The following is a 23,785-nucleotide window of genomic DNA, read 5'->3' on the forward strand; positions in this document are numbered from 1 at the left end:
GGATTTGAGAAATCTAACGAGCTTTGGCACTGGAGGAGCTCAAGGAAACCGTAATGGAAATTCTTGCTTTGAGAGATGCATACATGAGTCATTTGTTTTATCTGAACCCGAAAAAAAAAACCTTAAATGATACAGTTGCTCTTACTTATTTGTCATAGACATTAGTGGGATTAAAAGGAGGGTGATTTAAACCTTTTGAAAATACTGTCCTGCACTCTAATGTCTCTCCACACTTTCTTTCTTCTAAAGAACACAGAACAAGATGTTTGGACCCCATTGACAACATATACTTTTTGGTCTCATTTGTATCTATGTGAATTATAGAAACATAACTGACAACTCCATTAAAGCAGGGTAGGTGATTTGTTCCAGAATTTTTTTTTGTTATGCTGGTCTTCACATCTTGATAACAATCACTAAGTTAAGTGGTCTAATTGTATTTATATATACTCATTACTGTCTGAATGCAATGATGTCAGTGAATTTATTTCCATACCTCCGCACACCCTGCTCACGCAGACATCACACGTCATCGGCGCGTTTCATGCTATGAGTTAGACAGATGTCAGTCACAGAGCACCACAACCGAAACAGCAGCCACCTTTAACAGTTCCTCCTGAACCAAAACAACGAGCTTATGCTGCATTCGCACCATAACTACTGTAATTTGGATGAAATTGAAACCTGTGACGTTATACTCTGAGCGGTTCGTGACTCGAATTTATGCTAAATAGTTAGGAATCAGGAACAGATTAGCTTTGCAAGTCAGGTCACCTTCATTTATTGTAGCACTTTATTTCAAATTTATTATAGTGCTTTATTTTTTTTTGTTTCAAAGCAGCTTAATAAACAGAAAAATATCTGAATCAGTGATTCAAACTATCAAATATGTGACACATTCAAATTCTGCTGAAAAGCAGCTCTAAAATGACACTACTGTTATTTATTCAGATCAATTCAGTTCAAGTTTTGTTCTCATCTGATAATATCAGTGTAGTCAAATCAATAATATTATTGAATATTATTTTAAATATTCTTTTAAACATAGACTAAGCAAGCCAAAGGCAAGAGTGGCAAGGAACCCAAGCTCCATCAGGTGACAGAAATGGCGAAAAAAACCTTGGAGCTCAGTCGGTGGTCCAGTTCTCCTCTTGCCAAATGAGTGATCTCATAGATTAAATATTGTGTGTTTTCCATATTGTACATTAGAGTTGTGGTTAGCTGCAAAGTAACATTTGAATTAATCATATGTGAATTTCGGGCAATGATTTCCATCCAAAAAAGAAAGTAGGTCAATAGAGGAGCAGCAGTAGGGCGATCTGCTATTAAGTGGCTTGCTTACAGGCAGATTGGTAATGCAGCAAGATCTGGATCTTGTTCTTTGTGGTAGCAGTAAGCACAGGCAGCAAATGTGTCCTTCTCTTATCTCTCCCTCAGTCAGCAGGGCCGTTGGGCCCTTCATGGTATTTTTTTCCTGGTGTGATCAACATCTCCTCCCCTGCAGATGGGGCTTGCGATGAAAAATGTATCGTGCTGGCAGAGCTGAGGTTGCCTCAGCTGGATCATCTGCATCACACGGACTAATTTCACAGCCTTTTCCAGTTTATTTGAGGGCCACATGGACACACACACATACTGTACATACACAGAGCTCACTGGAGGTTAATAAGGACCTTGTTATCCACAAGCATGGAAAGATAAGTACCATTGCCTGTTTTCAATTTTGAGTGCTGTCATGCTAGTGTGCTCGTACATAAAGAACACATGCATTTTTAAAGAGTCCTTACAGTGTCCACATACTGCTACAGTCTTGTCCAGATCAGAAAAATGTTCTCTAAACAACAGCAACATTTTTTAAATTATATTAGATAGATGGATAGATAGTGTTTTACATTTTTTGTTGTTCTGTGATGCACTTAGTAAATTGCAGCAGATAGGCTAGTTGTGAAAAGAGAGGATCAAAATAAGTCTCATTGCAGGTGGAAAGCACTGAGAAAAAAAGATGCAGAAAGAAAAAAAACTTGCATAAATAAAGTCTTTAAAACCTCGAAGGTTTAATTGACCTTCTTCATAAATTAACTGTGCAGTAGTGCTGTGTAAATGCATCCAGACTCCTTAAATGTATTCACCCGGTAGAAAATACATACATCAACAATTATTCATACTTACAAGCAGTGACGTGTCATGCGGTGATGTCTTAAAGGGGTCATATAATGCCATTTTTGTACAAGCTAATATGATTCTTTAGGGTCTAAATTAAAAGTTTGTAATATACTTTAATTAAAAATTCTCATTAGTATTGTAAGAAAACACTTATTTTACCTGGTCAAAAACAGCTCTGTTTTCAGCACGCTGTTTCAGTGCATATGCCTTTAAATGATCATGAGCTGCGCTCACTCCGCCCCTCTGTTCTGTGCGTACACCGTTTGTAACACAATAACACAATAACCATAACGCGTTGTTCAGTATAAACGTGGAATTATGAATTATATTGAGAACGTCATACATAGAAAACATGCCGTAATGTACCCTAAGTGTAAACCTTAGACACAATCATTGTGAAGCGTGCAGCTAGCGATTTGCAAAGATTAATATATTAATATAAAGTTTAATAAAACGTTTCACTCACTTCCGTTCTTCTGGAGGTTCAGCAGGAACACGAATATCTGGTACCGATCCTTTTTAGCAAAGCTTCTTAGCAAATCCAGCTTTATACTGACCCTCGTTTATAAAGCAGTCTGGTGTGTGAAATGATTCGCGCAAACATGAAAGCATTGACGTTGCTCGTGTGGAATATTCCCTTCAAAAACAAAACTCAGCCACTGCGTCTTCAGCGGTTCGGATTCAGGAACATTAAAATGACTGTGTTCGTTATTACACCCAAGAACAGAACACCACAATCGCTTAGACGCCATTCTGCTCATAGACAGTGCTCCAGCACATCAACAATGACCGCGCCGGTCCGGTCCGCGCCGCGCAGACTATGATTGACAGCTACCTCATGTGCGAGGGCGGGTCTGTGTTGAAACGCTCCCGTCAATCAACAATCGTGGGAGGGGCGTCCGTTTTATTGACGTCACAAAAACGAACGGCTCAATTTGAGGCTGGGGAAAACATATAAGGAGATTAAAACAAAACCACTGGATGGATTTTTATCATTATTATGATGTTTGTGTACAGGCACTGCCAACACACATTTCAGTACAATCAACTTGTAAAAGTGCATGTACCATTATATGACCCCTTTAAAGAGGCTAGGCACTGAGTTATGAAAGCCAGATTACCTGATTTATTGTTTAGGCTAATAATACGTATAACAGTAAACGTTACGCACAAGCGCAGCATAACAAGAAATGTTCAAATCAGGATGCATAGGCTATATCGTGTACTCTCACAGTCTCTCTCTCTCTCTCTCTCTCTCTCTCTCTCTCTCTCTCTCTCTCTCTCTCTCTCTCTCTCTCTCTCTCGCACACACACACACACACATACATACACACATACATACATACACGCACGCACGCACACACACAAGCGCAGCACAGGCAAACACCGGTGGTTAATGTCCACTCCAGCATCAGAATACAACCATTCTTAATCCTTAATTTTTGCACAGCGGCCAATTATGTCTGTCAGCAAAATTAAAATCACACACTGCTCAATTGAATATGAAGGCAAATGGCTTGCATTAATTCAACCACATTTATCAATTCAATATTAAGCCCAAAATAGTTTTTGATTCACCAATCGGTAGATAATAATTATTTGTACATAAAATCCATCCGCCGCTCTTTCTTTGTAAAGACGTCGATCACAACTTTGTAAAACTCGTCTTTACGGGCCTTCAGTTGCTGCACTAGTCCATCTAAGGCTGGCGTAGACCTCCCTCTTGCTATCAACTCAGATTTTGAATTAAAATCGAGCTTGGAATTTTTTTTTAACTCTGTGATCACGGCCGGTGCTATCATTTTGACTTTGAATTTGGCGGGGATTAGGCATGTAGGCTAGCTGTGGTGTAATGACGTTAGCTACGCAAATGTGTCCAGTAATATCTCGATTTTAATTGGTCCATGTCAGATATGTAACGTAGATGGTTACGGGCATAGCATATTTACGTCCAAAGGCACAGCAGAGTTGTGCTTTTTGCGGTACATGTTAAAGAATACAGGATCGAAGTGCGCATGTGCAACGTTTTTTTCGCTTGTCGTCTGCAATGAATGGACCGTAAAAGCACTGCTTATTCTACCATTTGGTTTTTATTTGATTATGCGTAACTGCTACATTTGTCATCGTAACTTCTAAACAATTGGAATAACACCCATATTGCATATATAAATCACAAGAATAAACAGTAAAAATACAAATACAAGCTTATTATTTAATAAACATTTTGAATTTTGGCAGGGTAGGCAGTGCCTAGTTTGCCTACCCAGACCGCACGTCACTGCTTACAAGTAGGGCTGGGCGGTATGACGGTATATATCGTTACCACCGCGGTAGAAAATGTCAACCGTAATAGATTTTTTTATTCCGTGTATACCGCGACATGTAAATAAGTGGGCGTGGTTAACTCGCGTGCAGCGTGCGTGAGTCTGATACTCTGAGAATTCGCCTTTGACTAAGCCACACCCTAGAATGTAGATTGACCAATCACAGCGCAGCCAAGAACGAGCTCCCACAGAGGTCCGACACTTTTTCACAGCGCTCCATTGACAACACAGGCGTCTCATCCGGCTATTACCGTCGTAGTTTTATCAAAAATATGGTTAAACGTTGTGCCTGGGGCATTTGTAACACAGATACGCGTTTCCCAGAGAGGTTGGAGGGGGGTGTCCGTTTTTTTCCCTTCCCAAACCGAAGTCAAATCCTGACAAGTGTCGTCTAGCACACGCTGCTAATACATACAACGTTATACTCGCGTAGTCCGTTTGCTTTGTAATAACGATTATTGAAGTGAATAGAGACCTACCCAGCTTTGCATGAACAGTGTTGCTCCTTGATATTGTTAGTCCCAGCCTCCGTCTCGATTAGTAGGATATGCGGTAGTTCATTTTTTGACTGTGACCGGTATGCTTTTGCCTCTATTTGGATGCCTTGTTATTCCTTGCGTTTCACCTGTATGTCGTGAATATAGCCTTCGAACGTATATTGCAGCCCCTTTTGCCTACTTCTATCGGACACTTTATTTGCTGCTGTATAAAAGTTTGATCAAATTTCAGCAGGAAGAGCTGTCACAGCATAAGCCATGTTGATACCAGAGCCCAGATGAAGTTTGTTTGTCGGACGTAGCAACAGTAACTAAGGGGGGCGGGGCTTAGCCAAAGGCGAATTGTCAAAGAAACATGGAGAAAGCGATCAAGAGGATCCACAAAGGAATTACGTTTTCTAAAGGGTTGTTGTTGTTAACGTGATATTTTCGGGGGAAAAGGCGCAGCAGTCAACTAGCAGTGCAGCACCCGTAACGTTAGTAGACTACATAGAGGAGTGCACGCTCGCAACGGGGAAAGCATTAATTGACAACAACAGTTCATATATCAATATCGTAACAAATAGAAATAACCTTAAATAATGTATAGTTATCTGCATCTTTCCGTCTCTTATGTATAGTTACTTTTTTTAAACACGAAAATCGCATTCAGCATGACACGCAAGCGGTTGCCGTGGTAATGAACAACCTGCTTGTTAAAGTGAATGTATAATCCTAGTCTGGGTTTCCCCATGCTGCCTTTCCGCAGCGCGATTTTATTCACGCTGAAAGGCAGTATGGATACCATGGACCAAATTTTCGCCTCATTTAGGGAACCAATCACAGAACGGGGAGGGAGCAGCAAGACGATGACGCGTCTATGCGACACACCGAATGCAGTTTGTTTACCTATGGATCAAACATGGCAGCAGACGCGAAGTTACCTTTCGATGCAGCCTTACGGCCGTTTCACACATGGGTTTCACACCGCAAGCGTGAGCGGCACTTGAGCAGCGCGTCAGCGTAACTACATCGTCACTGCAGCTGCAGACGCGCGAGAGTATTCACACTGGAAGCGTTTGTACAGTGTCACAGCAGCGGCTCCAAAGCTACATATCGTTAGCCTCATAGCATAATTGCCTAAGTCATTTCGTGTTTTTTCTTGTTTTCCAAAGACATTGAATTATGACTTCGGCATTATATATAAGCGAGCAATTCTTTACAAAGACAACTATACATTTGTTTTTAGAAGTTGGTCATTTTATAACATTGATAGTCTTGAAAGTTTGTAATGGGTAGGTGTACAACATTCGCATATAGGTTATATGTTATACAACAAAACAACCCAGAAAATGGCTCCAATCTATTAGTTTCAGTCATACTTTCGATGTTTACAAGACTGCAACTCCGGACCGCGGATGAAAACAAAACACAAATAAACCACACACTCGGGTTTGATTTGGGTGCTAGCCTGTAGCTGTCTGTGTGTTAACGTTACATGAACTAAAAGAACGTTTATATATAATATTTTCTGGATAGTTTACTTTAGTTTTATATATATATATATAATACACAACTTTCACCTAAACTGAATAATTAAAAACAAGTTTTTACCGGGTAGCCTAAATCTTCTAAATATTTTAGAGTCTTTATTTTCTTTTATTTGCCTACTCAAGTTCTTGTTAAAACTCACTAGACATGCTAAATATGTGCATTTTGGGCACTTTTGTGTGAAATCATATTTATTTTTGTCCATCAAAAGTGTGCTTTCACTTTAATTTAGCGTGAGCAATGCAGCAAAAACAGATTCGACGTCGAAACCCCCGCTTCACTGCTGCTCACGCGCCGCTCCTGCTCGACGCTCACGCGCTGCTCCCGGTGTGAATGCACTCATTGATTAACATGCACGCCGACCACGCCATCGTGTAGGCTACACATAAATCTCTGACCCATCGGCCATCGTCGTCTCCCTCGTCTAATTTCTGTCGCTCTACATACGTCATCTGGTATAATCGAAACGATTGGCTATAAGCTACGTACAGGCGCATTTGATAGACATTCGTAGCACCCAATAAACGGCTCTGGGCATTCGTAAACCACGCCTCAAATACGAGAAAATGAACATGTGGTTCCCAGACCCAAGTCTCAACGAGAATTGGGTCTGGCGTTAGCCAGGCTAGTATAATCCTGTATCTGAGGCAAAATGACTAAATATGCAGCGCGAGTTATATATTTCTAACTAAAAACAATTGGCCACTGAACCAGCTGATTAAAATTTTACTTTGATTCGCTACGTGATTACAACTTGACACTCAAATTAACCAATCGCGTTTTACTGATGCAGAATACGCGCGCGTGCACACGCACTGAGAGGGACCGTGGTGTGTCAGTGTTCACCGGGCTGTGGTAAAAAAAAATACGCACTGTTACAAGGTGTGTATAATTTAAACTAGGCTACTTAGTCAACACTAACAGTAGCTGCTATTCGGTTTGCATACTGCTGCTCTCCTTCTAGTCACTTCTGAACTTCTCTTGATTAAAGCCCCATGAATTCAAAATTGACCATACATACTTTGTTTGCCTAAATTGATCGTTTTGTGGTGAACAATTCATCCATGCAAGTCAATCCACACAAAAAATTTTTTGGCTTCGTAATCTGAAATTTCCCCTCCCCTCTGCATTGGAGGACCTTCCCTGATGAAGCAGGTTTGACGGTTTGGGTGTCTGCTTAACATCCGTAACCACGCCCCTCCAACTGACAGTAGACAGGCTGAATGAAAACACCTACTTTTCTAGATCCAATCAGGTGCTAGTTGGAAAAAAGCCACGCCCACTATTTTGCCTCATTTAGTATTCCGTTTCTCTCGGAAATACGTCACAACACTGGAGAAAAGTCGTTTGCAACTTCCGGTTCACGGGGACTTTAAAGCTCAGGGTGACGGGTTGCCAGATATCACAAAAGAGCAAAACAAGCCCCTTAAAAACTCAGTGTATAAGCAGACATGGCAAAAATGTATCGGGGAACACATTTAAACAACTAGTATTACTAATATCCTACAAAATTAAAAGTAAGTAACTAATGTATTATGATCAGATTAGTTCAATATAAAATATTCAGATATTATAAACTGATTGATGAAGTAAAGCAATAACATGAGATTGAAAAATTATTCAGCAACACTTTATTTAAAGTTTAATTGTACCTATGAGTTGTATTTAATATCAATCAGTTGGGGGACAGTTCATCTAAAAGTTGATGAGTGTGTTTTGTTTACTATATTTAGCCATCAAAATAGGTTACCAAAGAAATAATTTACCAAATAAAAGAAAAATCAAACAAGGTGAAGTACTTTTCATTTCTAAATTATTTGGGTTTATTTATTATACAAAGCCCTTTTTGTCGTTTTTTCGAGAATAACTACATATATAAATAACTATATCGTGAAATATATCGTTACCGTGAAATAAAATTAGTCATACTGTGAAATAGAATTTTGGTCATACCGCCCACCCCTACATACAAGTTGTGATTCTGAGGAGCAAGCTGGTCCAAATAAACTGGGTACGGCCCATCTTTCACGAGCAAGTTGTTCGCGGGCGGATAACGTACAACATAGGTGGGAATTATGCAAATGTATCTTCTTTAGATACAAATGTCACTGCATGAAAGGGAATATTCGAAAAACCATTATAGGGTACTTTAATGCCTGAACATTCCTTCAGGTCATCGCTGTTTTGTAAGTGCTGCTCTTCACTCTGACACACGCAGCACAACAGACTATATACTTAATTAAATCGCAGCCTTTACACGAAGCTATATCACTAATTTAGTTTTATTTTGATTAATTGTTCAGCCACCTCAGAAACCCTGCTGTAGTGCATTTGTACTTTGTTTTGTTTGAGAATTAACAGGTAAAAGTAAAGAATACAAATTGGCAAACATTACTTTCTGATTCCAATACACACATACAGTGAAACACCCACATGCATTAAACACACAAAGACACACAAAGTGAATTGTCACTGTCATCAGTGAAGCTTGATGGTGAGGGAGAGAAATTCTCCCGCATATTGTAGGCAGCTGTCAGCACATATCAATTTTTCTCTCATCCCTTGTTGACCCTCATTAGAAGCGCTCTGTTTATGTCATTATCTGCCATTCTGATGGGAACTGACACCCTTGACTGCTGACATTAGGCACTATGCTTTGTGCATGTGTGCATGTATTTTAGCTTTAGGAGGGGGGTCATGAATGTGTGCAAGTACGCATTACTATTTCTGGATCCTGCGGTTTGTGTCAGTTTGTGACTCGTGAGTGCACTGAATAATAGGTGTCTGTATTTCTGAATGATTTTGTGCCCATGTGCATGTGTGATAGAAATGGTGTCAGTGTTGGTAGTCTATAAAGAATGAAATTTCTCAGGTTTAAATAGGAAAGTAGAGACTTTTAGTTGGGCGCTGGAAGATCCTTCTGAGCGAGAGAGGGAGAAAGAGATAATCCTCTTGAAAAGTCGAGCTTAGAGCAACATGAATTTCCATGCTGGTTGGTATGCTACTGGTTTGAAAGTAGCCAACGCCATACTGTTGTACAACGTAGCCAAAATGTCTGTCTGTCTATCTATCTATCTATCTATCTATCTATCTATCTATCTATCTATCTATCTATCTATCTATCTATCTATCTATCTATCTATCTATCTATCTATCTATCTATCTATCTATCTATCTATCTATCTATCTATCTATCTATCTATCTATCTATCTATCTATCTATCTATCTATCTATCTATCTATCTATCTATCTATCTATCTATCTATCTATCTATCTATCTATCTATCTACCTGCACTGTCAATCTCCTTCTGTCGTTCTGCCATTCTATCGTTCTGTCGTTTTATCTATAGTTCTATCTAACTATTTTTGTATCTTTCTGTTAGTCTGCCTGTCTGTCGCTCATTCTGTCTAGTTTGTCTGCTTGTCATTCTATCTATCTATTGTTCTAAATGTTATTCTATTGTCCTCTCAAAGCACAACATAATATGTTTTTTGTACTATATGTAACCTACTATTATTATCTACTGTTATTATATACCATTTATGTTACTTGGGGTGAAAATAACAACTTCCCCAATATACAGTACAATAATTAAAATAAAAAAATCTGTATTAAATAAACTAGCTGTCAAAGAGCTTAGAGTTTTCATATTCTTCAAATTTTTGTGTTTGAACATATTTTATTATAGTGAAAGTAAAAATAAGAGCATCTAAGTAGCATGTTTGTGTGTGTTTTATAAAGTCAAATGAGTAAAATGCCTGTGGTGTTCTGAACCCAAACTGCTGTAAATCTTTTTATAATTGTTTTGTATTGTCTGATGACATCCAGAGGGAAGCCAAATCAAAACGGATAAAACAGATAGCAGAATTCTTAATTTATAAGCCGTATTTGTACATGTGCAGCTCTCTATTCTGATTATAAAATATGTTCCTACCACATGTTGAAAGTTACACCCTGGTTGTGCATTACAGATTACAGAACACAAATCCTTTTCCACACCACCGTTGATCTGTCACACTTCTTCTCTCCGCATGACCCACCACAGCCACAGAGGAAGCCCTCCATTGCCATTTAATTAACACAGCTTTTGGCTCAGCAATAACAGGCAGCAGAAATGCATAAGGGGATCTGGAGTGAATGTGTCATAGCTGATTAAAGGGAACGAGAGGAGGGACAGGCAGAGCACAAAGGTCTCACCAGAGACCTCCCTCCTCACAGGACCTGAAAGAGCACAATGAGTCATAGGCATGATCAACACAGCAGCAGTCTGTCCTTTGAAAAAATGATGTTCATACGTACCATTTACATACTGTTTTTCTGCCCATATTCTAGGTTTAATGGCCAGTAAATTGAGACCAAATTGCTGATTTATTTATATGATTATATTGGAGTCGCTAGACATCAGCTCTTTTAATGATGCTGTATGAGATAAGATAAGTTATACTGAATACTGATGCCATGTTTTGTGCAGAAGACTTTAGTGAAGGACATGAACAGCAGGGAATTGTATCAGTAAATGTATTCTCTTGAGAGTGGACTGGAATTTTGTGTACACAAAAGCTTGTTTGAATCGTATCTCTGCGCTACTCTTGCTGTGGCACATCTTTTTTGTGAGCTTTCCCCATTGAATCTTGTTTTTGTCCTTCTGCAGTACCTTGGATGATGAGGGGACGACCCTGCGACAACAGAAGCTGGACAGACAGGTGAGTCTTCCTTTGGTTTATTTTCAGCACTGTGGACAGAAGGCTCTGCTCAAAGGAAATGAGATCAATTGAAAAGAATGAGCAAAAGAAAAAACAGGCAGAAGTAGAACAATGAGAGAGAAACCATTCATTGAGGAATCACATCACAGAAACATATTCTCAAGACGGTTTAAAGAAAATGCCTTTGATAAGATTCCATATGCCATCCCTCCCTTTGTATTACATTATGTGCTGTTACTTCAGTAGACTTGCTCCAGATAGCTTTGAAAACTTATGCCAAGATTGTTATTCCTACAGTTAGCAAGAGTTCATTAGCCTTGTGGTTTGTATTCTGATAATCTGATAATCCTTTGTTATTAAACACACTGGATTCTAAGGAGAACATGTGGGTTCCCTGGAAAGCTTCACAAGTTTTTGGACAGTACATGTTAGTTAATCATTACTGCTAGTTATTCTTTGCCACAAGCATATTTGCCACACATTTGTTTGGAAAGGCATAAGAAAGTTGAAAGTATTTTAAATTCTTAACTTCAGTGTCACATGATCCTTCAGAAATCATTCTAATATGCTGATTTGATGCTCAAAAAAAAACAAAAAACAAAAAACCTTTTCTTATTACCGATATTATCGATGTTGTAAATGGTTGTTGATCAAAAGAACAGCATTTCATTTTAAAATGTTTTGTCTCACTCTCACTTTTGGTCAATTTAATGTGTCCTCACTTTTGGTCAATTTAATGTGTCCTTGTTAAATGTTACTGGCCCCAAATTTTTAAATGGTACATTCAAATTAATATGAACGTCCTTCAAGGCCCATTTTACTACAGTCTGTTGCTACCCATTTTACAGGAATTGAATTTCATAATTTAACATAATTATCATGAGATGTAGTTCATAATTCAACATAATTTAAAAACTTGTGACTGTTACCATTATGTTCTGTGTCATTATCATGGACTTTTAGTTTGTTTTCATTCTCAACATGTGTTCCTCTGTTGCTCCTCATTTGTGTTCTTGTGTTCTATTAATTATACTCGTTTGTGTGTTGCTACAGTATATGAGTTGATGCCTCACATTCATTCTGTGTTTGGTCTACGTTACATTTAGTGTGTGTTGCCCTGTCTGTCTGAGTATTATTTGTATTACCCTCATTAAACTCTCATAAATCTTCATCTTCGTCTGCCTTCCTGCAACCACCCGCGACAGTGACATACAGTGGAATGCTTGCAACTAGCAATATTGAAATCAGGGTTATTCACACAGATTTAGTGGGTTTACTCTAAAATCCAGACAGATATAGAAAGATTCAGTGAAGCATTCCCAGAGTATCAGAACTACAGAGCTGGGACAGATTTAGGGTGTTAGAGGAGACAGAAAGAGCATCCGCCTCAACCTTAATGGCTTTTTGTCCAAAGAAAACTGACAGCTCAGAATTCTTAGTCTAAGTCCTTGCTCTCTTCAGCTGTCCAAAATATCTAGAGGTGGACTGTAGATGGGAGATAGGATTTTAATGAGCCGCGAATATTAGGAAAGCAAGCCTTCATGTTCTGTGCATTGAGGGAGTTTGGAGGTTATCTCCTCGAGGGTACTTTGCATCGGTTTGTCTGCTATTGTGCTGTAAACACCAGTGGTTCCTGCAGCTGGATAGGGAGACAAGGATAATTTGCTCCAAATTTCGACTCAAGCCAATAAGTTTAGCCCACAGCACTTGGCTGCTCTTTAATGAACCTCCTACTCTCATCAAAAGACCATGAGACCAAATTACCATGTTTATTGCCTGTCTGCTTTACATAATAACCTTGAAGGAGCCAAGCCTGAAATTGTTGAACATCACCTTAGCCAGCCTCTTTGTGCTCTCTATAGCTTCAGGAGTCTTTGACCACTGCGTTTCAATGAATTTTAAGGTGCTGTGTGAGCACATATGTTTCAATGATACTGAAATTGCTTATTTGGCACCACATCAGTTCTGAGAACAGAGGAGAGCACAGACGGCGAAAGTGTTTAGGCAATGTGTATGCAGATAAACAACTTTTTATTAGAACATCAATATGGAGATCTGTGCGCGCTGTGCAAAGGCATGTTTCCCCAAGCAACAAGGTACCGCCAATAGAACGAGCTTTGTATAGAAACCCCTGAGGGAGACACAATCTTAGAGGAACACGAAGCATTATTAAAAACGCATGAATTCATTGTGTCTCTGTGAGAAGATGACACATTTTAAAGCTTAACAAAAGCACTGGGTGTGTCAAATCAAATGATTCTAAATCCCATATAGGGATTTAGACATATAGGGCTGGGTATTAACATCGTTTCTGATTCACAAGCTCTTGATTCGATTTGATTTTCATTCTATTCAATATCGATTTGTTTGGATATCAGGTACAGTGCATGTCAAGTGCATGTAAATTTGTTTTAGGAAAACAATCTCTCATTTAATGCTGTGCATTACTATAATATTAAAGGGGTGGTATAATGCCCTTTCTCAAGATGTAAAATAAGTCTGTGATGTCCCCAGAGTATGTATGTGAAGTTTTAGCTCAAAATAACCCACATATATTTTTTATATAGCTTGTTAAAATTGTTAATTTTTTGAGGGTGAGCAAAAACGCACCGTTTTTGCGTCTGTCCCTTTAAATGCAAATAAGCTGCTGTTCCCAGCACAGGGGGCGGAGCTTCAAGAGCTTGTGTCCTTTTACCTCACACAGACACGTATGAAAATTTAAAAACCTTTTATGTTCAAACCGAAGTCAGACAAAGATGGAGAGACTCAAGAAGAAGTGACAACATGTAGACAACATTTCTGAATGGTTAGTTGATGATTTTATTTAGCTTATGTGTAGAGCATATTCTGTCATGATAATCTACAAATCGCGTTCCCGGGGGCAGGGTTTATGTAAATGTTAGGGTTTGTGATGTCACTAACCCGGGATGAATGTCGTGTGTAGTCCCTACCAGCCCTTTGTTGTAGTCCTTAAAAAGCAATTTCTTTAAAAAAATAAAAATATCTCCCTTTGCTTTGAACTTGGAGCGTCGTGCAGATGTTGTTTATGCTCAAACAGCAACATTACACACTAACTAAAGTTAGAAAAGTGAAATCATAATCAACCACCCCTTTAAAGGTGCATTGTGTAATATTTAGGAGGATAAACAATATACTGTATTATAACTATGTTTTCAATGGTGTATAAAGACTTTATGAACCATTATGTTTTTATTACCTTAGACTGAACCATTTCTATAGACTGCGGGTCCCCTTACATTGAAATAGCCATTTTGCGCCGACATGTTTCTACAGTAGCCCTAAACGGACAAACGTGTTTCATCACTATGTTGTTCTTCATGCAAAGAAGCAAGCTAAAGTCAGCGAATAAAACACTGACACAATGATATTCGCAATAACATATCGTTTTACTGAATAATAAAGTAAACATAATTTCTTAATTTATCTTTGTAAAGAAATCTCATTGCTTAACTGGCTACTCTTTGCTGTCTCAGATGATGACATCATCTCCTGTCGGCCAGCGTAACTTTTGATGGTTGCAACCTCACCACTAGATGCCGCTAAAAATCACACACTGCACCTTTAAATGTTAAAATGAAGAAAATGTATTCAAATTCGAGAAAGCTCTCGGATTCTTCAAGAATATCTTCATTTGTGTTCTGAAGATGAACAAAGGTTTTATGGGTTTGAAACTACATGAGGGGGAGTAATTAATGACAGAGTTCACATTTTTTACTTCTTAATATAATTACGTTTCTACATTCCAGAATATACAACATTTAAAAGGTGTCAACTTATTTTTCATGACAGATTTATTCAAACATAGATACAATAAATAAGACATCTGCACTGTAAAAAGTAATTGCTGATCTACTTAAGAAAAACTAGTGAATTTAACTTACTTTGGAAACTTAGTTGATTTAACTTCATTACACTGTGTACTGTGAACTTTTAGGTGGATGCAATAGTTAAACTAAACAAATACATTGTACTTAAGATTGGTAAGTGTATTGTACTAAAGGCATGTTCACACTGTTGCAAATTTCTGGAGCACAGGATTTGCATAGTAATAATAATAATAATAATGAAATGAATAACATTTTTAGTAAATACCAATTAGAAACGGTTTGATAATAGCTATATCAACCGGGCCTTAGCCATGATTATGACAAAAAGTCGACATTGACATATTAAATTGAATTTGAGTTGAAATCGAATAAGTCAGTTATGACAGAAAAGTCGAAATATTAATATCATCTTTTACAGGTATAAAATAAAATTCACACCATCATTGTAGACTGTTCACATTAATTGTTTTACAATGTATAGTGTTATGTCTGTAAACTCTATTTAGTGTTAGCGATCGGTGCTGCACATGGTTAGCAAATGTGCCCGTTAGTGTTATTGTAGGCTATGTGTTTCTTGTTATCCTTTATTCATTAATTATTTTTTATGAGTTTATTTCGTGCTGATTCACTGATAGTGTGAGTATATGACGTCATGTAGCCTATGACATTTTATCATTTATTCAGAAAATATTTAGCCTAAAGTTTAAAAGTTCTCCTCTGAGTGTTCAGATCTACGAACGCCGATCCAAGCCTGCTGCTCACCTTATCACAACTTATAGCTCGTTCACATCTCACCAGCGCACTTGGATCGGCGTTCGTAGATCAACTGGTAGAGACTGTTTTTCAAAGATGGCTTCTGCCTGTATACGCGAAGTTGACTGTATGTATTAAATATCTTCTTATTAAACTGTCTGGACACTGACAAATTTCTCAATGCTTCGGTTTGAAGGTAGGGACCCTCATTATGCTACCGTGCTAGTGTGGGGCTATTTTGAGCCTTGTTAGTGGTATTAACAAGCGATTTTTATTTGTCATTACTCCATGCCCAATATACTAGCGTTATACTAGCTTTATAGGCTAAACTGTTTTTAGAGATAAAACTATTTACATTCGATAATCATGAAAACAAATCTCAGATAACGGTTGACTAGGTAACAATGTGTAATTAGACCAAAGGTTCATTTTGCGCCGGAGTTCTCCTTTAAGTTCGGTCAAAGTAAAATATTGTTTGCGGATGAACACATTAAGACACAGTGCCAATTCCAACGGAATTATGCCTTCAAAAAGATCATGTAGAATATCTGGTGGGTACCCCGTTACAAAATGAAAATAACGTAATTTTCTGGTTATGGGACAACCTTTCTTTACACCATACCAGTGTACCAGAGCAGGATTTTCCTTTATAGACTGAACATGTAAATTATAGTTCTCTTTTGTTCTTGGTGGAAAAGCTCCTGAACGCACTTCCTTTTGCTGATAGTCCGAATGGTGTCCAATACAAAACCTACATATGTAATGTCCAGAAAAGCTTTCTACAAGCCCACCCAAAGAATGAGCACCAAGATTGTCTGCTGAAATGCAAAAAACAGTGCCTTTGATATTTGTACCAACCCGAGGCAAAAAAATACCTTCCTTCTCAAATATTGTGAGATCTTTTAAAAGAGGCTCTAGAACAGCTTCATAGCCAAATTTTGTTACATCATTTTCCTTACAAAGGAGAGCCAACTGAATAGATGTTAGCTGTGATCTCAGATCAGATGGTACATCTGCAAGTACCCAGTACACTGCTGTGACTTTGTTTATGTTTTTTGCGTGAAGTTCCAAGAGGATTGCAGATTTCAAAATCATCTATGTAGAGTATAAGTGAAATACTGAACTCTTCATTAGCATGAAGTTCATTTTGCTTGAAATATTGACCATCATGGAAGGATGCCAAATGTGAAACGTTTGAATGTTTAGTCAAAACATTGTTAACGATGTCTTCATTATTCAACAATTGCTGTAAGGACTCTAGAACCGGCACATACTGAAAGCTGCAATTCCCCTCTGGATCTAAAATATACTCTACCGGCTCAATTACACTGAAGTTTTCTTTAAAATATTTTCCCCTCTTAAAGTTTGAAGAAAAGGGACCATCAGGTTCAAATGCTGCATTAAAAGGATTCGAGTGACACAGTTTGTCTACAAATTCACTGACAATAGCTTCATCTACAGTACCGCACAGTTATTCTTTGTGAAATTTTCACTAACTAACTTTGGAATATACTGAGATGACGATGTATAAAATGAAGCTGTTCCACCAAGTCATCAACACATTTGCCAGATACGTTATAGACGCTTTCCAATTTTAACAAGAAAGAACCAATATTTCTCTCTATTTGCTTGCCCAACACTGTCCCTTTCACAATCTAACTCTAAAGTGGTGTCTATGTCCACATGACCATGTGATTCCAACACTGGAAAGCAGATTTCATTGTTAGTCAAATCTGGATGTTTTGCAATCACATCTTAAAATCTTTCCATGAATAGGACTTGTGCTTTTACTTCTGTGTGTCGCATAAGTACCATATATGTTTGTCTTGAAATCACATCCATCAAAAGCACAGTCTATGGTTTCATGTCTTTTCAAGTGGGAATTAATATGTTGGAAATAGTCTTGTGTAATAGGATAAAGTGAGTCACAAATTGTACATCTGAAAGATTGCTCAACTTCACGCTCTTCAGTTTCTTGCAAATTGTGGGATCTATACAAGTGTGTACGCAGGCCACCCCATGTCTTAAAGGAGCAAGGACAGTTTAAATGAAGACACGGTATTGTATATCCATGAGCAAAGGTACCATGTTTCAGTCGATAGTGCTTCAGAAGTGTCCCTTTTGATGAATCCACAAATGTGCAGAGCTTACATTGCCATCCCATAAGGTGCCACCTAAAAAAGGGATGATAGTGTTAACATAGGGTGCTAACAGAGTGATTTAATGCTACTTACTTTCATGTAAATACTTTTTGGACTGATATATTTTATCATAAAGATCAGTAAAAAATAACCACAACTTACTCATTGATGTCAGTAATGACATCTACTTCCAACTATAGTTCTAATAGTTACAATCATATGTATTTATTCTATCATGTGGAACTACCTCCTGCCATTATTTATTTGATCAAATATACAATATAATCTTTGTGTGCATTCCATTTTGGTGTAACACACACACACTGTACATACTTTTATTTAGTAAAAGGATGTGGCCGTCGGTGGCTATTCCACCAGTGTATAAATGTGTGTAAATGTTAGTTTCTGTTTGTGCACTTAGGCTCAGTGTATGAATGGTGAATGTGATGTAGTGTAAAAGCGCTTTGAGTGGTCGAAAAGACAAATACGGAGCATTTACATTTATTTTCTATTTATTTTTATCTGTCGGTACCCAATCCATACATCCTGCCTGATCGACTAAACATGTGCAACTATCAACAGAGATAAGGAGGAAGCAAGATGGCTCACTTGTTAGCTACTTCCATCAGCTCAGGAAAAAAAAACAATGATTGTGATTCAGAATATTACTGATTAAAACTTTAGTTTTAATGTCTTCTGGACGCAGTCGAACGAGGTATATAATATGACGTATATGTATTTCACATCTATAATCATGTGTATACTGAATTATTTACAATATTTTGTACTACTAGGCTAAAACTGATAGGAAGGGGCCAACAAAGCAAAGCAGTTGGGGAAAAAACCCATAGGTATGATAAAATATGTAAACTACATATTACATATTGAATAGGGACGTCCCGCGTGACGTCACGCCTTTTGGAGCAGCCATCTTGATGGAATAGAAAATGCTAAACCGCCGGTGATAATACAGTAGTGAAATATTCCTATCATGCCCGAGCGATGCTGTGCATTTGGATGCGATCAGATACGTGATCATACAAAAGGAATATCTTTATAACGTATCCCAAAAGAAACAAAACGGAGAAAAGTGGTTGGCGGCAATAAACAGGCAAAACGCATACATGCATTCCTAGATCAGTTAATTCGTTAGGTGTATTATCACATTACATTCTTTCGTTTTCAAATACCAAAAGCTGATCTTGTATTTTATTTGACACTTCTTAAATCGTTAGAAACACAGGTTGAGACAACAGTCTCAATGACAGTTTATCATACTACAGTGACAGTCAGTGATAATTATAAAAAAGTATATAACTTATAAGCATAGGCTATTATTTCGTTTTTCTTGGATCAAACTAGATTAAACAAATTCATTAAAGATACACTTAATCTTGGCGTGATGGGAAGTGAATAAGGTAGCTGTAATGTCACCGAACTCAATGTCAGGTTTTTCTACACATTTAATGCCTGTAAAAAGAACTTGTGGTGCTTCATATGGATATATGATTCCTAATTCCTTTATCTTCCTCTCGTATATTTATTTTTGTGATGCTAATAATAAGTGCGATGACATGGCGTGGTGGGGGAAAAAATCGATTCTGTTCAGTATCGAGATATTTTGCACCATGATTTTGAGCATGCAATTATATCAATACTGTAGCGCGAAGTATTGCAATATTTTGGCTAATTATACTAATAATTATATTATTAGTATAATAATATACTAATAATTATATTATTAGTATAATATACTAATATATATTATAATATATATTACCCACGGCAATGGATCTATGAGTAGCCGACAGATGTATTCCGTCAAAATGGCTGACACGCGGCTAGGGGTCACATGACTGGGAGATCCCTATAGTGAATATGTACCTACATGTCTCACACATTACATTTATTCAATTAGCTGACGCTTTTATCGACTTACAATTGCTATACATGTCAAAACTTGCGCGCCTCTGGAGCAACTAGGGGTTAGGTGTCTTGCTCAGGGACACAATGGTGGATTGAAGGATATGTGCATCACACATATGCTTATAGATGTGATGTACATATAAGTCATTACAGGGCTCAACGTTAATTTTTTTGCAACTGGCCCCACCGGGCCAGTGGGTTTGAAACTTATTGGCTCGAAGACAATTTTTACTGTCCCTCCTTCCAATAGTTATATATCAGTGTTACAAACAAAACCAAAGACTTATGTCATACTGTTAACATGTTTAATCGATTATTAAATACATCCTGTATATTAAAAAAACGAAACTAAAATGTAATCAACAGTTAAAATTATAAAAAATAAAAAGGTTAACAAACCAATTTACTTTTAAAATAAAACATACTAACAGACTCAAACATGACGTGCTCTCTCTCCTGCTGACAGCCATTTAATAAAAAATGTAGACAGAGCAGCGGACACGAGTCGCCTCTATTCTGATGAACAGGTCGCCTTGGTAGCAAACTGTCAGTCACAAGATACTCCCGTCCAAAAGCATACGCTGCATTATCGTTTATTTTTACGTTTTACTGGCCCCGGGCCATCGGGCCCCTGTTATTGTCGAGCCATTATATATACTTATATACATACCATCACACTGGATCCAGAAGATGTTAAACATGTTTTCAGGAAAGTCTTAAATATTGTTTATATCACCATATAACATACTGAATTAAACATAATTTAAACATATTTTCTTTTTCAAAGCTGATGATGAAAGTATGTAATGAGTGAGCAATCTTATTTCTATCTCATCTATGTTGGGACTGGGAGTTGCACAAGTGAGGTCCAGATGGGCTAGAGGTTCGGAGAGGGTACCGGCAATAAACATAGGCGTGGATAGCAGTTGGAAAATAGTCAATAAAAATTATTGTTCACCAAGATCTGCAATGGCAGCAGACAGTGAATGTGGCAAATGCATAATATCCACAACACAATGTTTCAGGGATATAATTAGTAACCGTTTCTGTAACTAGTCTGTTTCCAAAAAAAGCTTCATGGCCAATGCGGTAAAATATGGTCAAAATTAAGGTGCAACTCACTCTTCTTATTTACTGTCTTTCTGAACTTGTGTAAACCAAATGAATGTGTTGGGATCCTCGATTTAATGCTTCACATTAATTCTCCTGGAACTTTGTAATAAATAGATTAAATGTACCTGTTGTTCTGTGATCTTTGTTCAGCTTCTTCAGTTGTGTTGGTGCTGTGAAACAAATTAAATATGATCAATAAATTCAACTTCTTGAACTCTAGCCATCATTATCTGTTCCCCAATGTTTTACAATCACGATGCCTGCTTTAAAGTTTGAAGACTGTGAGAGTGCGCGCGCGGGCGCGACCGGCTCTCTTTCTCTCTATGCTCGTGCCCTGTCACAAGTGCAGCAGTCAATCATCGATCAAATAAGGCTTTGACGGTGGCCCAAAAAAATAAATGGAGGAAAAACCTTGTTTCATCTTCTCTGTCTTATTCAGCCTTTTCGCGCGGTAGTCAGCTCCCTGTCACGTGACAACGTAGCGCAGCGAAAGTGAGTGGGAGTGATTGACAGCTTGTATTAACCGATCTAAAATCTTCTTTAAAGTTAAGAACGTAAGGATTAAAAACAGGTCGCACTACAACCATTATTTGCACTCGCACAAATGCTCCCAAATATATTGTTAGGTCGCACAAATTTCAGGAGCGACCAAAATGGTCGCAATTTCGAGCCTTGCTGTGGATAAAGCAAATGGAAATAACGTTACGCTTCCAACTGGAGTAAAACGTCTTTTCACTTAAGTTAGCTGTCTCCCGACTGTCTTTTTTACGCTGTGAAAAAAGTCGAGATAGTTTTCACAGTGCCTTATCCAATATAAAAACATAAATGGTTAACGTTAGTTAGTTAAAGCAGCACTAAGTAGGAATTCCGTTTTTATCAAACAGCGACCCCTAGAGTCGCTGTGGAGTACTTGTACTGTCGTGAATAGCACTCACGCAGAGATGGCTCGCACTCACGGCCGGATCCCCTCCCCCTGTACACCGGTACCTGTTCAGTAGGATGGACGCTGTAACGAGTGGAAATAAGGTATGGCCCCTTTAAGAGCTGCACGCGCCCAACACCACATGTATACGGCGCCGGGTTATTTCTGTTTGATGCTCATTTTATCAGAATTTTATCAGATCTGTTTTTTGCCGTAAAGCAATTCGTTACCTCGCGAGACCTGATATCACACGATACTTCCTAACACTGAGGCTCGCCGGCCCAAAGTTGCAAGGGTGGTTTTGCGGCTCACAGGCACCAGGGGGGTGCGAGACGACCACCATTCAAGACGAAATCAGTAATATAAACATTACAATGACTCCAAAGCTGTTCGGTTAAGGTAAAAAAGTTACTTAGTTCACCTTTAACGTTAGTTGGTTAGTACTTTTATAGTTAGTTGGTCGTGCTGCTGCTGTTATCGTAATCTTTTCGACGACTAACGTTAGCTTTAAGTTACCTTACACAACCATGTAACGGTAACTTATACGAAAGCATGGCTACGACAGTACTCACAAAATTGCTCCATAAAGTGTTAATGCACAAGACAGGATTAATATTTCATTAACTCTTACTAGCTGGACACATACCACGGTTTGTAGTCTCCCAGGTGCTTCTTATGTCAGTGTTTCTCCTTCTTACTGCAGGCTGCCACTTGTTGCCAAGGCATAGAGGCAGATTTCCCATGAGGCCGCACGATTAGCGTCAATTTGGCGCGTAACTTACTCAACTTCTTAAGTAGTTGATTAAGTTGAAATAATATAGTTGGAATGAGTAATAATTGTAGTTCTTGAAACTAATCAGTAGAATTAATCCATTCTCAAATATTTTGATTGAAATTTACCAAACATATTAACAATATCTAAAAAATGTAATTTGTTAGGAAAATACTAATTTTATTTTGTGAAATAAACCTAAATGATAATTGTAAATTGAACACAAAATTAACTGTTGAATTTCTAGGCATTTATTTTGATATGTACAACTCAAACAATCACTTAAGTGATATTCAGAGATTTTATTAAGTTACTATAGCTATTTATTACTATGATATTTACTAAGCCTGTGAATCATTTTTTAGAGTGAAGCTTCAGGCTTCCGCTGCAGTAGCTCTCGTCTCAGTGGCTCAGGGACCTCTAGTTTTTCCATCTTTGAAGTCTTGTCAGGAATGGGTGCTCCTTGAGGAGAAGAAGCTTGAGGCCTCTGCTGCAGCAGCTCCCCTCTCAGAGGCTCAGGGATCTTTAGCCTTGGCCTCTTTGATATGTTGTCAGGCAGTGTTCCCTGAAAAGAAGGACTTTGAGGCTTTTGCTGCTGCAGCCGCTCCTGCTTAAGAGGCTTCGAGAAATTTAGCTTTCGCCAATCTTGAGACTTGGGCACAGGTGGTCCCTTTGGAAACCCAGTGGGCACAGGTGCTTTCTGTGGGGACTCTGCAGCCACTGGTGCTTCCTGTGGGTTTTTCTGCCTCCACTTTCTCTGCTGTTCCGTGGTTTTTAGTGTTGCATCTGAGTTCAGGTCTTTCTCAGATGCATCAGTGAAGAACAAGACTGAAGCGAGGCCCCCCTTCTTAGAACTGGCATGCACAGGTGCTCCCTGTTGGGACTTTGTGGGCACAGGTGCTCCCTGTATAGACCTGGCAGGCATGGGTGCTCCCTGAGGAGGAGAAGCTTGAGGCTTCTGCTGCTGCAGCCGCTCCTGCTTAAGAGGCTCAGAGAAATTTAGCTTTCGGCAATCTTGAGACTTGGGCACAGGTGGTCCCTGTGGAAACCCAGTGGACACAGGTGCTTTCTGTGGGGATACGGCAGGCAG

The 23,785-nt window shown here is 38.5% G+C and overlaps 1 protein-coding gene across 4 annotated transcripts in view; it reads left to right on the top strand.

The window, feature by feature from the left end:
* tub (TUB bipartite transcription factor) overlaps window positions 1-23,785 on the top strand; it is a 125,897-nt gene that overhangs the window by 64,760 nt on the left and 37,352 nt on the right. For all 4 annotated transcript variants that reach the window (XM_056268526.1, XM_056268529.1, XM_056268528.1 and 1 more), the window contains exon 2: window positions 11,169-11,220. In XM_056268526.1, the coding sequence (XP_056124501.1) occupies window positions 11,169-11,220 (52 nt within the window). The remainder of the gene's footprint in view (window positions 1-11,168; window positions 11,221-23,785) is intronic.

Source organism: Rhinichthys klamathensis, unplaced genomic scaffold, assembly GCF_029890125.1.
Source record: "Rhinichthys klamathensis goyatoka isolate OS25496 unplaced genomic scaffold, OSU_Roscu_1.1 h1tg000275l_1, whole genome shotgun sequence".
Lineage (NCBI taxonomy): Eukaryota > Metazoa > Chordata > Actinopteri > Cypriniformes > Leuciscidae > Rhinichthys > Rhinichthys klamathensis.